Source organism: Rutidosis leptorrhynchoides, chromosome 4, assembly GCF_046630445.1.
Source record: "Rutidosis leptorrhynchoides isolate AG116_Rl617_1_P2 chromosome 4, CSIRO_AGI_Rlap_v1, whole genome shotgun sequence".
Taxonomy (NCBI): domain Eukaryota; kingdom Viridiplantae; phylum Streptophyta; class Magnoliopsida; order Asterales; family Asteraceae; genus Rutidosis; species Rutidosis leptorrhynchoides.
This window is the reverse complement of record NC_092336.1, coordinates 631,288,648-631,303,296: the sequence shown is the minus strand read 5'-3', so window position 1 is coordinate 631,303,296 and position 14,649 is coordinate 631,288,648. Positions and strand designations below refer to the sequence as shown.

At 34.6% G+C, this 14,649-nt stretch overlaps 1 protein-coding gene across 3 annotated transcripts; it reads right to left on the bottom strand.

The window, feature by feature from the left end:
• Nucleotides 1-575: 575 nt before the first annotated feature.
• On the bottom strand, nt 576-3,766 carry LOC139904230 (uncharacterized). 3 transcript variants are annotated; one of them, XR_011778706.1, is made up of 5 exons: nt 3,531-3,766; nt 3,220-3,380; nt 3,046-3,098; nt 1,414-2,729; nt 576-1,225 (listed from the first exon to the last, which is right to left on the bottom strand). XR_011778706.1 is itself a non-coding variant. In XM_071886160.1 (4 exons), exons 1-4 carry the CDS (start codon nt 3,699-3,701, stop codon nt 2,725-2,727), a joined length of 390 nt encoding a protein of 129 aa, XP_071742261.1. In that variant the 5' UTR covers nt 3,702-3,766; the 3' UTR covers nt 576-2,724. The 3 variants fall into 3 exon arrangements, 1 of the variants encoding a protein (XP_071742261.1); XR_011778707.1 differs by having other exon boundaries at nt 576-1,222; XM_071886160.1 differs by having other exon boundaries at nt 576-2,729.
• Between the last annotated feature and the right edge of the window lie 10,883 nt (nt 3,767-14,649).

Below are 14,649 nucleotides of genomic sequence, written 5' to 3'. Positions count from 1 at the left end.
TAACAGTCCCATATTGATTCCCATAATACACTTTACTAGGAGTAATATAAACAGAAGCATCAACATCCTGAACATGATCCGAAGTTCCGAACCATTTACATTGACGTCACTGAACATGATTGTACGATTAACAAATTCTAATAACCCTCAGTCAAACTCTTCAAAAAGGACCTTTCATAAGCTCGGAACATCACCAATCCCGGAAACCCAAACAAGAGTAGACGAAGGTAACAAATCGTCTAAGTCTAAATTCACGTCAACGAGATCGTGAATGTGCTTAACAGAAGATTTAATAAACGCAAAGAGAGACGCGATATTACCAAGATTAGACGATACCTTTGCTACGGACAAAACGTCACGTGGCTTGCCTTAATGCCTTTTGTTGTCTCTGTTTAGTAGAGTTGCTCGGTTACCTACTTACCTTCTGAAATATGAAAAGTTTTTATTTATTTTTTTACACTTAATTCTTTACATAACAACTCTTCAAACTTTCAAAGGATTTAAATCTCCTATTCTCCTGGCTTCCTACCTGCTTGCATTCTCACGTAGATAAACAAAAAGGAAAACAATTCAACAAACATAGTTTACATTACAAACAACAAATGGTACAATACAATAGCAGCCAAGGAAGGACCACAATGGCCTGCAATCACGACTAGTAATTCACACAAATACTACATACATACATTAAACTGCACTAAGATGCCGAGAAGGCAACCGAATACCTCACGAGAAAAACATGATCAAGAAATAGCAAGTTGTGGATTAGTTAACCACATATGCCAATCGATAGTTTTTTTTTTTTCTTGATTCTCTTCGCAATCCAATCGTATGTTTTTACTTGAATTTCACTGAGCGTAATCGGAGGATTCCATGATTTTTTCTTGAAAATCGTTTGGTTCCTATTCTTCCATATAAGATAACCGCTCACCCATTCGACCGCTTGCCAAATTTGCCTCCCGACATCCGAGGTAATTTTATTCGAATTCCAGAGAAACGCCTCGCTAATACTTAAATTCACCACATTGCCAAAACCCCACCAATTGTAGATTTTACTCCAAATGTCCAACACATGTTTACACAAAATTAATGCATGATCTAAGGATTCAATTTCATCATTACAAAGAGGACACGATACCGAATGAAGATCAACTCCTCGCTTGTCAAGTTCCGGTAAAATAGAAAGTCTTCTCTTTCGCACTCGCCAAATAAATATCTCTACCTTCTTTGGTACCAAATAATTACTTAAAGTTTCACTTATATTAGTCCCCACTGAAAGGAGCTTGGAATCAATCATGGATGCAAGAGAATTGGTAGTGAAAACACCATTACCCAAACTCCACAACCATAATCATCCTTGCTACTGTCCAATGTGAATTCAGCAAGAAAATTATTTAACTTCGGATAATTCACCTGCAACTCTACCCGAAGGTGTACGGGTCCAACAATCCACCAATTTTAGAACTGAATTGTCTCGAATAACTCTGTCACGAACCACTGCAGACTGATCAGCATCTAACCGGTAAAGCCTGGAGAATTTACTTTTAGCACCACCTCTCCAAGCCATTGATCGCACCAAAAAGACGTCTCTGCACCATTACCTATTTTCCTGCAAAACGACACCCTAAAGGGTATACCCAACACATCCAAAACAGCTCCAGTATGCACAATATTACACCATAAAGAACCCGAAGAACAGTTTAGTTGAGAACCCACCCCAAGACAACCTGAAGCCCCGAAAATACTTTTAATGACCTTGACTCACAAAGAGGTGGGTTCGGTTTTGAACCTCCACCACCACTTGCCGATCAAGGATAAGTTTTTGATTTTAAGAGAACCCAATTCCAACCCGCCCATTTCAAAAGGTAGAAGAATATGATCCCACTTTACCCAAACCATTTTATTTTTTGAACCCGACCCACCCCAAAAAAAGGAACGCCTTACACTCTCAAGTTTGATAAATACTAAAGGGAATTGCGATTTTATAGCAATCACCCACCATTAATATTTATTATTAATAATTATTATAATATAATAAATCACTTTTGCCCAAGGCAGTCAAAATCCTTTCAAGCTATAGACATAGCAAGATCATATCAATCCTTGCAAGATATTTGGTATTGCAAGATAGTATCAACAGATCCTACTCAAATTCATAAAGTCCATCGAGTCGAAATATCAAGCTTACGTTTGAGTTTCACGGTTGAGCTTAAATATAAACAAAACTGGGATCGATCATCATTAATGAATCATAATTATGATCTTTAAGTATCGATATGCATGACGTCCAGTTTTGCTGATGTTTTTGAGTCGTTGAATCGAGCTTCTTTACAAGTTGTTTTGATCTATTTAAAGTTTGGAACAAGCACACAAAGTACTGATAAATAGTTTCAGAATCTTTAGTGAACAAGAACAACTTTTATTCCACTGTCATAACTCAATGCCTAACACTTACAAAAAACATACATTAAGAAAATAGCACATAGCGGGATGCTAGTTTCGCCACATCATATATCATATAACCTACAGTAAATCGAGCATAGATTATTCTTACTTCTTTCTTTGATCGTTCCAATTTCTTCGTATATCAAGTTGCCATGCTTTCATCTCGTGTTGCATACAAAAAGATTCACAAACCAGTAAACCTTTAAGCGGAATTGATACGATTTGATTTGAACACAACAAGAGCCTCCAACAAACAAACAATATACCTTCTTTAACAAGTCAACCTGCGAGAAATTTTAATGTTTCTATGCATCAACATATAGTCATATAGCTCATGTCACAAACTCAAACAAATATGAACGGTTTGACTTTTGGATCAAACAGGTAAACTTATATTTCAGTCAATAATATAACTCAAATTATTTGTAAAGAACATTGATCCAAAACTAAGATTTCTTTATGACAAAAAGAAGCTTTATCCCTTTCAAAGATATTAAACTGACCTACTGACCACAAAAGTCAACATTGTTCTAATTCTATTTGTAACACAGCTTCCAATTAGAGTTCAAATACAACACGATGGTATCGTAAATGAAATACCTTTAGCTTGTTGGATGAATCCACTCCCCAAACAGTTAAGACATCGTTGAATCCTACGATCAAAATCAATATTTGCCATCAATTCAATTGACCCTTAAAAGTCAAATGCAAAAGAATCAATAAGCACTATTGCATTAACATAAATAAAAATTACTAATGTAGAATTCAGATTACCTATGTCCATCACAAGTAGGACAAAGACAAGGGTTTATAAACACAGGATCATACAATGAAGACCACTCTATAGTAGCATTCCCTTTACATAATTTACACATGTAAAACCCTTTCCCTCTACATACATTACATGTACTTGCATTCTTTGATCCAAATTTATCCTGCACCCATATCATAAAATCAAAACAAAGCACAAATGCACAACCCCAAGAATAAAAATTTGATCTTTTACTCAAAATTCATCTTCTTCAATATCATATTATGTAATTCTATTAATCAAGAAAAAGAAGGTGTTGGGTATTTGTGCTTACTTTTTTATGTAGGGTGAATAATGTAATTGCAGTAGATGAAATCATGGTGATTGAAAAAACACCACCTACAGTTACAGCTGCACCTTTGACTAATGTACGCAGCAGCGGAAAATTGCCACCGCCATCACCATCCGCTGCACCGGCAGAACCACCATCGCCAGTTGAAATCATCTGACAAAAATTTGCCAACTGGGTTTTATCCTTTCATGCCATATTTGATTTTTTTCCTATCTTTTTTTTTTGTATCTAGGGTTTTACACAAAATAATTCAGTACTAAAATGCGCCGCTATTTTATTTATTATTACGGAGTATTATTTATTTATTATTTATTTTTTTTGTAAGGTGTAGCCCACTGGATATTAATTTCAATCCACCACATCTATACAAAAAAATCTAAGCATAGTTATGTTATTAATTTAAATAATTTTGAATTAAAATTAAATTTTATTAATTAATTATTATTATTAAATTTTATTAATAATTATATTAAATATTAAAATTAAATAATTTTGAATTGTTTTAATTAATTATTTTGAATTGAGTACGAGAAAGTATAAAAGGTAGGCGGGAGGAAATCAATTCTAAATTTATATTTTAATTTATACTTTTAAAATAAAATGACAACCAATATTATCTCTTATGATTGGATGTGGATTGTTTAATATGCATTTTAGGTGTTTGATGAAATGTTCAGCTGACGAGTTTCTTAGTCAGACTCTGTGGTTTCACGGGTCATTTAACTAAATGACTTTGACATTTACGTTCACTTAATACCTAAAACATATCATTAAATTGTTTTGTTTAAATAAACGCGTAATTCCACAGGTCATTTCACTAGTTATTTTATATAATATCTTATAGCCCAAATAACATTTCAGCCCAACAGTCTATTTCTTTCAAGAACTTTTTAGAAGACTGGTTTTGAAATTTCTTTATGTTATTTCCAAGTACTCATTAATATAAAGTAAGGCCCAATTTGTTTTGGACTTAATAACACTTAATAAATTAAAAAATTGAATAATTATTTAATGCGAATAGAATGTCTTCATAATTTAAGTCTTAAAAATGAGAATTTTTATATTCGCCCCTACTTTTTCAAAACTGCTAAAATAACTACCTATAATTGTCATATGTACATGGTTAAATTTGTAATTTTAATCATTCGGTCAGTTAACACATAAAATAAACAATAATTATTTATTCATCACTTATTCCTCGCAGACATCATAAGTTCATTCAAACAACATAACTTAATCAAAAGAAAAAACAATTGGGGCCTAAGTCATATCGGATTGGATTGATTGCACGAGATTTGTTTTACCTTCTTTTAAATTTAGAAACTACAATGAGACAGTTTAAGTTATGAATTTTTTTTTCAAACATAGCCATAAAAGTTACGAATATTCAATTTTGTATAATATAATAAATTTTGCATGTTAATGGCAACTATAATTAAAAGATACATCTGAAAATGATACAAACCCCAAAGAATGTATATAAGTAATTTTAAATTTTTAATGATGTATAAAAATTTGGAAAAGATATTTTCAAATAGATTAAAATTTACAAACAAATGTTATTAATCACAAACTATTAGACCACTCTTTTTGGTGGGTGTCCTCACCCGCCCTCACACATTCAAATCGAGGGCGCCGACGGCAATAGTGCCGCCCTCGGCCGCCCTCCAAAGCCCAACACTACTTCGCCATGGTTCCAATCACTTTGAAGCATTTGTGAGCACAAAAAAACTGAAGCAAATTACCTATTTCAAACAGCTATATAGCTGGTGTGGCACTGATGTGGCAGTGAGGAAGGATGTCATGGTTGAGAGTGGTCTTACAATAATGTCTACAAAGCAATAAACTTATAGACAAGAAACGACCAAGGCAAAACAATGCCAAACAACCAAACCAAACACCATAACTACACAACACGCACTATATATTCCAAGCCATCTTCAACCCGTGAACGTGAGTAGAGCCCTTGAACTTGACCGACATCAATTCTAACCTTATGGTTCAATAAATGATGTTGAAGACTTGATTTAGGTTCCTATCATCGCCTTTGAACAACTTAGCATTACGCTCTTGTCATATGAAATACACCGCAGCAGCAAATAGTAATTTAGTTACCACCATGCGTGCTACTTTCCTGTTCGCATAAGGGGCCAATAAAGAAATAATGTCCTTCCATTTTTTGTTGGAAACTAAACTTGTTTTTGGGCTATGTGTTTTGGATTTGGGCTTGCAACAAGTATATGGATCAAAATTGTAGCCCATTATCTAGAAACCTCATGGAATATGTAGTAGTCAAAGTGTGTAGAAAAATCTTATAAAATATTTAAGTCTAGAATTATCATGAGAATACTTGGGAAATATCTAGATATTAGTGGATGGTGAAGTGTTCTAGAGTAGTCCATTGTGTAGTATAAATAGAGGGATTCACCCCTCATTTGTAATCAAGCAAATCAAGTAATAAACAAAGCCTTCAAGATCAATCAAACATCTAAATCATCAATCCTCTCTTTCACAAATAATATACACATAACCTCCTATTTCTAACAAATTGGTATCAAGAGCTTGGTTCGACAAGATGATGGCCAACAATGTCATCACATTTCCTCGCCTCACAAAGGATAATTATGATCGATGGAGCATCCAAATGAAGACCTTCCTAGGTGGACAAGACCTATGGGAGATTGTGGAGGAAGGCTATGAGGAACCTACAGAAAAAGGTTCTCTCAGCAAGGAGAAAAAATTAATGAAGACGAACGATCAAAAGGCTCTTTCCATCATCCAACAAAGTGTAGATGATGGAGCTTTTGAGAAAATTGCAAGTGCAACCACCGCCAAGAAAGCATGGGAGATCTTGGAGAATTCTTATAAGGGAGTTGATAAGGTGAAAAAGGTTCGACTACAAACACTACGAGGTGAGTTCGAATCCTTAAATAAGAAAGACTCAGAATCAATTTCTGATTATTTTACAAGAGTCTTGGCGGTTGTCAATCAATTAAAGAGGAATGGTGAAACTCTAAGTGATGTAAGAGTCATTGAGAAGATTCTTAGATCATTAGATTCAAAATTCGACTATATAGTCGTAGCCATCGAAGAATCTAAAGATCTAGAATCAATGACTATCGATGAACTCATGGGTTCACTACAAGTCCATGAAGAGAGGTTTAATAAGAAAAGTAAAGAGCCTTTGGAGCAAGCTTTACAAGCAAAACTCTCTTTCAAGGAAGAGAACAGTGAAAAGACTCATCAAACGAGTCAACGAGGTCGTGGTCAAGTACGTGGCCGAGGACGAGGGCAAGGATATATCAAACATGGAGGTTATAGTTCTTACAAAAATGAAGAAAGAAGTCAAGATTTTCACCCGACAAGAGGTCGCGGGAGAGGCTACACAAGTAGAAGGCCAAGGTATGACAATTCTCAAACCAAATGCAATAATTGTCATAAATTTGGCCACTATGCTTCGGAATGCGAGAAGTCAAACAATTACGTGCAAGAAAGAGCAAATTTTGCACAAGAAGATACTGAAGCCGTGGAAAACACTTTGTTACTAGCATGCAAAGTTGAAGATAACGGAGAATCAAATTTGTGGTATCTCGACACGGGTGCAAGCAACCATATGTGCGGTGAAAAAAACATATTTGTGGAGTTAGACGAGGTAATTAGTGGAAATATCACCTTCGGAGATTCCTCTAAAGTCCCGGTTAAAGGCAAAGGTAAGATTCTCATCCGCTTGAAAAATGGAAGGCATCAATTTATCTCTAACGTGTATTATGTGCCCAATATGAAGACGAATATACTGAGTATTGGACAACTCTTAGAGAAAGGCTATGATATTCACATGATAAATCGTAGTCTTTATCTGAGAGACCAAAAAGGAGGTTTGATTGCTAAGGTGCCAATGTCAACGAATAGGATGTTCTTGCTAAATATTCAACATGACATTCCAAGATGTTTAAAAGCATGTTTTAAAGATAATTCTTGGCTCTGGCACATGAGATACGGGCACTTAAATTTTGAAGGCTTAAAATTATTATCAAGTAAAGGAATGGTGAAGGGTTTGCCTCCAATTAATCATTCGAATCAAATATGTGAGGGATGCCTTCTAGGAAAGCACTTCCGAAACAGTTTTCCAACAGAAGCTTCTAGTAGAGCGAAGAAACCTCTAGAACTTATTCACACGAATGTGTGTGGACCCATCAGCCCACCGTCTTTTGGTAAAAATAGATATTTTCTTCTATTCATTGATGATTTTAGTCGAAAGACATGGGTCTATTTTCTAAAAGAGAAGTCGGAAGCTTTTGGAATGTTCAAGAAGTTTAAAGCATTTATGGAGAATCAAAGTGGTCTCACCATAAAGGCAATGAGATCCGATCGTGGAGGAGAGTTCACATCCAAGGAATTTAAGAAATTTTGCGACAACAATGGGTTACGACGTCCTCTAACCCTTCCGTATTCACCTCAGCAAAATGGTGTTGTGGAAAGAAAAAATAGGACCATTCTTGATATGGCTCGGAGTATGCTAAAGAGCAAAAGGATGCCTAAGGTGTTTTGGGCTGAGGCAGTGGACTGTGCAATCTATCTAGCAAATCGTTCGCCCACTAGAAGCGTCAAGAACAAAACGCCCATTGAAGCTTGGAGTGGAAGGAAGCCCGACATCTCACACCTTTGAGTGTTCGGAAGTGTGGCATATGCTCATGTGCCAGATCAGAAGAGGATGAAGCTCGATGATAAAAGCGAGAAACTCATATTAAAGGGCTATGACTCAAGTTCGAAGGGTTACAAGTTATACAATCCCAAGAATGATAAAGTAATCTCAAGTCTAGATGTGGTGTTCGATGAAGAAGCAACATGGGATTGGAATGTTCCCGAAGAGGAGAACTACGACTTTCTCCCTTATCCATTCGAGAGTACTGCAAGGAACGAAGAATATCTAGAAGTTCAAGAACCTTCTAGTACACCATCTCCGCACTCTCCACGTACTCCAACCACTACACCTAATGAAGTGACACCAACATCAGGAGGAGAATCAAGTAGGCTACAACATCACACAAGGAGCATTAGGGAGTTGTACAAGGTAACCCAGCCTATGGAGGATCTATCATTGTTCTGCCTTCTTACCGATTGTGAGCCAATAAGTTTTGAAGACGCAACAAAAAGCCAAAAGTGGAAACGTGCTATGGACGAAGAGATTCAAGCAATCGAGAAGAATAATACGTGAGATCTTGCCACACTACCAAAGGGACATAAGGCTATTGGTGTAAAGTGGGTGTACAAAGCAAAGAAAAATTTCAAAGGTAAAGTTGAAAGATACAAAGCAAGGTTGGTGGCGAAGGGATATAGTCAACGAGCTGGCATAGACTATGAAGAGGTATTTGCTCCCGTCGCTCGTCTAGAAACTATAAGATTAATAATCTCACTTGCGGCTCAGCATAATTGGAAGATTTATCAAATGGATGTCAAATCCGCGTTCCTTAATGGCCACTTAGAAGAAGAAGTCTATATAGAACAACCTTTGAGATACATCGTGAAAGGCCAAGAGAATAAGGTGCTAAAATTGAAAAAGGCCTTATACGGGTTAAAGCAAGTGCCTCGAGCATGGAATAGCAGGATAGACAAGTATTTCCAGCAGAATGACTTTACAAAATGCCCCCATGAGCATGCCCTCTACACCAAAGTTAGCAATGATGGAGATGTTATGATTGTGTGCCTATATGTGGATGACTTAATATTCACTGGAAGTAATCCCAAAATGTTTGAGGAGTTCAAGAAAGCAATGGTTCGGGAGTTCGAGATGACCGACATTGGACTTATGGCTTATTATCTTGGGATCGAGGTGAAACAAAAGAAAGAAGGAATATTCATATCCCAAGAAGGTTATGCGAATGAGGTGCTCAAGAAGTTTAAGATAAATGACTGCAAGTCAATGAACACACCGGTGAATTGCAATCTCAAATTGTCAAAAGATGATGAAGGATACTTGGTGGACCCAACACAATATAAGAGTTTAGTTGGAAGTCTGAGGTACCTAACCTGCACGAGGCCAGATATTCTCTACGGAGTTGGACTAGTAAGTCGATACATGGAAGCACCTACAATAAATCACTTGAAGGCGGCCAAGAGGATACTTCGCTACATCAAAGGTACGATTGACTATGGCCTATTTTATTCGCCTTCTAATCACTTCAAGCTAGTTGGATACAGTGACAGTGATTGGGCTGGAGACATAGACGATCGTAAGAGTACGAGTGGTTTCGTGTTCTATATGGGAGATACGACGTTCACATGGAGCTCGAACAAACAACCCATTGTGACTCTGTCAACGTGTGAAGCCGAGTTTGTAGCAGCAACATCGTGCACCTGTCATGAAATATGGCTCAGGAAGTTACTAAATGAACTTAAGTTTTTCCAAAAGGAAGCTACGGAGATATATGTGGATAACAAGTCTGTGATTGCTCTAGCGAAGAATCCAGTCTTCCATGATAGAAGCAAGCACATTGATACGAAATACCATTACATCAGGGAGTGTGTTACAAATAAAGAGGTGCAGATAAAGTACGCGAAGTCATTTGATCAAGTTGCTAATATTTTCACAAAGCCCCTAAAACACGTGACATTTCAAAGATTACGGAATATGCTCGGAGTGACCAAATCAAGTTTAAGGGGGGCTGTTGGAAACTAAACTTGTTTTTGGGCTATGTGTTTTGGATTTAGGCTTGCAAGTATACAAGTATATGGATCAAGATTGTAGCTCATTATCTAGAAACCTCATGGAATATGTAGTAGTCAAAGTGTGTAGAAAAATCTTATAAAATATCTAAGTCTAGAATTATCATGAAAATACTTAAGAAATATCTAGATATTAGTGGATGGTGAAGTGTTCTAGAGTAGTCCATTGTGTAGTATAAATAGAGGGATTCACCCCTCATTTGTAATCAAGCAAATCAAGTAATAAACAAAGCCTTCAAGATCAATTAAACATCTAAATCATCAATCCTCTCTTCCACAAATAATATACACATAACCTCCTATTTCTAACATTTTTCACTAATACATGGAGCACTTGTGAGCAGCTGCATTTATCCCACACACTTTTTGAGAGAACAAATGAGTGTGTAAGTCTTGTTGAGTTTTACACAACGAACACAAGAGAGGACCATTCTGCCCGCCACCTGTATCACAAGGAAGAGTCTTATCTTGCGTTTAACTTCTTGAGCATAAACAACCACGAAATAAATGCATCACGCGGGATGCAATATGAGAACCAAACTATAGTTTTCCACCCAACTTTGTTTCCACAAGAACGCATAAAATCCCAGGCAGCTTTAGTAGAGAAATCTACTAGTTCATCATCACTCGCCTTCCACATGATTATATCAATTTGGACAATATCAGGAAATGGTATATTGGTGAAAGGACCCGTTCATATACATTATAAATGATTCACAATAGTTGATTACATCGCGAGGTATCTGACCTCTATATGATACATTTTATAAATATATGTACACTCGCAAGTGTATAAAAGTATTCTATAAGTTGTAGGCACCCGGTAACAAGCCTTAACGTTCATGTTTTACCCTCTGAAGTACACCAGATCAGGTGTGTTTAAAATAACCTCGAAGTACTAAAGCATCCCATAGTCAGGATGGGGTTTGTCAGGCCCAATAGATCTATCTTTAGGATTCGCGCCTATCGTACATAGACAAGTAGTTTAATGTTACCAAGCTAAGGGTATATTTCTGGTTTAAACCCACGTAGAATTAGTTTTAGTACTTGTGCCTATTTCGTAAAACATTTATAAAAACAGCGCATGTATTCTCAGTCCCAAAAATATATATAAAAGGGAGCAAATGAAACTCACAATACTGTATTTCGTAGTAAAAATACATATAACGTCATTTAATAAGTGCAAGGTTGGCCTCGGATTCACGAACGTATCAATATTGAGATTCAATATTGCAGGAAAGTACGTAGACGCAACGGAGATAATAAACACTAGATTGACCTCACGAGCATACCCATGAACCATACCCATCACCTCCATAGCTATAACCCATAATTTCCTTAGCTTCGACTCATTCAAAAAAACTATTTTGAAATCACTCGGACAGCACTCCGTCGTAATATTTTATGTATACTAATAATATCTTGAAATAATACAGAGCAAATATATATATATATATATATATATATATATATATATATATATATATATATATATATATATATATATATATATATATATATATATATATATATATATATATATATATATATATATATAAATCAATTGAGAGAGTTTAGAGAAATATATTTTCAAGTTTCTATGAAATAATGAAACCTATTGAATTCTATTTATAATAGATTTTTGAATTATAAAAGTGAATTATTAAAGTATGAATTATTAAAGTGAATTATTACAGTGAATTATTAAAGTATGAATTAATGAAGTATGAATTATTAAAGTGAATTATTAAAGTATGAATTATTAAAGTGAATTATTAAAGTATGAATTATTAAAGTGAATTATTAAAGTTAAAGTAAAGTAAAAATAAAGTAAAGGTAAAGTTAAAGTATAGTAAAAGTATAAAAAACTATGTATGTATAATACGCGTATAAATATATATAATATTAATTTAAATCGTTATATATATTTAATGAAATAAAATATAAATATTGTTATATTTATTATACTGGTTAAGTAATGAGTTGTCAAAAGTGATTCTAGATATTTATAAAAGTTATATACGTTTTAATAATAAAGTTCTTTTTAAACTGAAAACGTCTTTGTACGTTTGAAAATAGATTAATAGAATATTATGGAAACCAATTCTCCACTAACTTTTGTCTAACTTTCGTAAATGACACTTTTTATTTTTATTTATAAATAGCTTTACAAATTATTCTGAATATCGTTAAGAGGAATAGATTTTCTCAAATCATAGTGGACCTCTCAACAGAGACTTGTAATCATAATTCAATGTTTCTGATAATTCAATCATTTAATATATTTTTTTCGTCGAAAATCATATTGAAACAAATATGTTCGTGTAAAGTATTATACGTTTAATACTTTATTAATATTCTCAAGTTATAATATATATACATATACATATCTATTTATATATAACGGTTCGTGAATCGTCGGAATTTGGTCGAGGTTATAATGAATGTATGAACACAGTTTAAAATTCTTGAGATTTAACTTAACAAACTTTGCTTATCGTGTCGGAATAATATAAAGATTAAAGTTTAAATTTGGTCGGAAATTTTCGGGTCGTCACAGTACCTACCCGTTAAAGAAATTTCGTCCCCGAAATTTGATAGAGGTCGTCATGACTAACAATGAGAATGTTATTATAACGATTATAGAGTTTTATCATGTTCAAGAAGAATGGATAAAATAATTCGATTACTCGAAGAGTGTGAGTGAAGTTATCGTAAATGAATGAAATAAGATAATAGTGATTCATCGTATCTTTTGACGTCATCACGATTGATCTCCGAAAAGAAAATCTTTGTAATCTATATTGGATTTGATTATTCGGCGATTAAGGAAATTATGATCCTCTTCGAATTAATGCGATAATCCATTTTGATTTCTCTGTCGGATATTTCACTATAAATCCACCTCATTTGTTTTTTTACAACTCACACCTTCTCAACTCATATTTTAAAGTATTTGTCAATATGCTTCATCCAGTGCTGATTCTTGATATACTCCTCACTTTCATATTTGTCGCTCTTCTTTTTCATCTGCCTCCGGAAGAATCTATTTACTTCTACTATACTCTTGGTTTTATAGTGTTTTTAGTTCTCCCGTGTCTTTATATTGCTATATGCATTGATATATACGGTTTGTGATTTCTGGGTTGTTGTTGGGTTTTATATCTTCCCTTATATTTCAAAGTCCTTGCTTCTTCTATAATCATTGTCATCCACAGTTAATGCTCTCTTCTATTTGCTATGATTTATACTCCCATTTCTAGTTCGGAGCTTTGTCCTTTCGTTTCTTCTTCTTGCGATTAAGCACCGCTTGTAATGGTCCAGAATTCGCAGATATAAATTTCGGAATGAACATTGTTAATGTTCTAGGAAGGAAATTGTAATGACACGATCTTGACTTGTCAAATTACCAGAATACTTCGAAAAAGGCCGAATCATCAAGAAATATTTTTTTGATATTTAGAGATCAAAGAGAATACAAGAGTCGTGTAACATAGCACATGATGACGTTATGATCTGTGAATCATCATGTTCCATTTAGAAACTCAGCATGAATTACTGTAATATAATCACGTTGATCAAGTGTCATTATATTATACTAACTCATGCTTCAGCTCCCAACACGTCTTCAAGAATATTCATATTTTAAACTCGAATGTTTCAGAATTTAGAAACTAAAATAGTTTCTTTTATGATATAATACAGATAGCGCGAAGAGGTAAATGATTTCAGATAAGAATAATTATAAAAATATCTTCAGAAGTATGGATGATATTTATAATGAAAGATACGATGATATCTTAGAATGTCTAATATCAGAGGATGATGAAGGATATTGTCCGCAGGGGTTTAGAGTCAGGAGCAAGGTATTCGTTAATGACTTCAGCAAGTACTGAATCATTTGGATTCTTTGAAGGCAGGTTCAGCCTTTGTGATTTGTCCACAGCCTCCTTCATACTTTGCTCAATCCGTTTTTCAGTTCCAAAGCTTCTCTTTTTCTGAGCTTTGCCAATATACTATCCTTTATCATCCAACTTTTTACTATTAAGGTCGTTTACAGTTTTTACTGCTTCATCAGCATTTTTCAAAATTTCGAGAACTGGTTCGCAGTTTAGGGTGTTTTTCAGAAATTTCTCATTCAAAGAATGTAAGTCTTGGAGGTAGACGTTGTGTGTATATGTAATTGTTGATGTAGACATGCTGCGAGGTTTTAAAATACTGATTGCTGATTCTCAATAATTGGTATGGCAATTCTTGTTATAAGGTACGAATGAGTATATGATAGGGTTTCAATAATTATAATGATTTTTTTTTTTTGGAAAGTCAAAGATCAATGAAGTTGTTGGTAAGTTTATTGCTAATGTGGTGAATATAAACG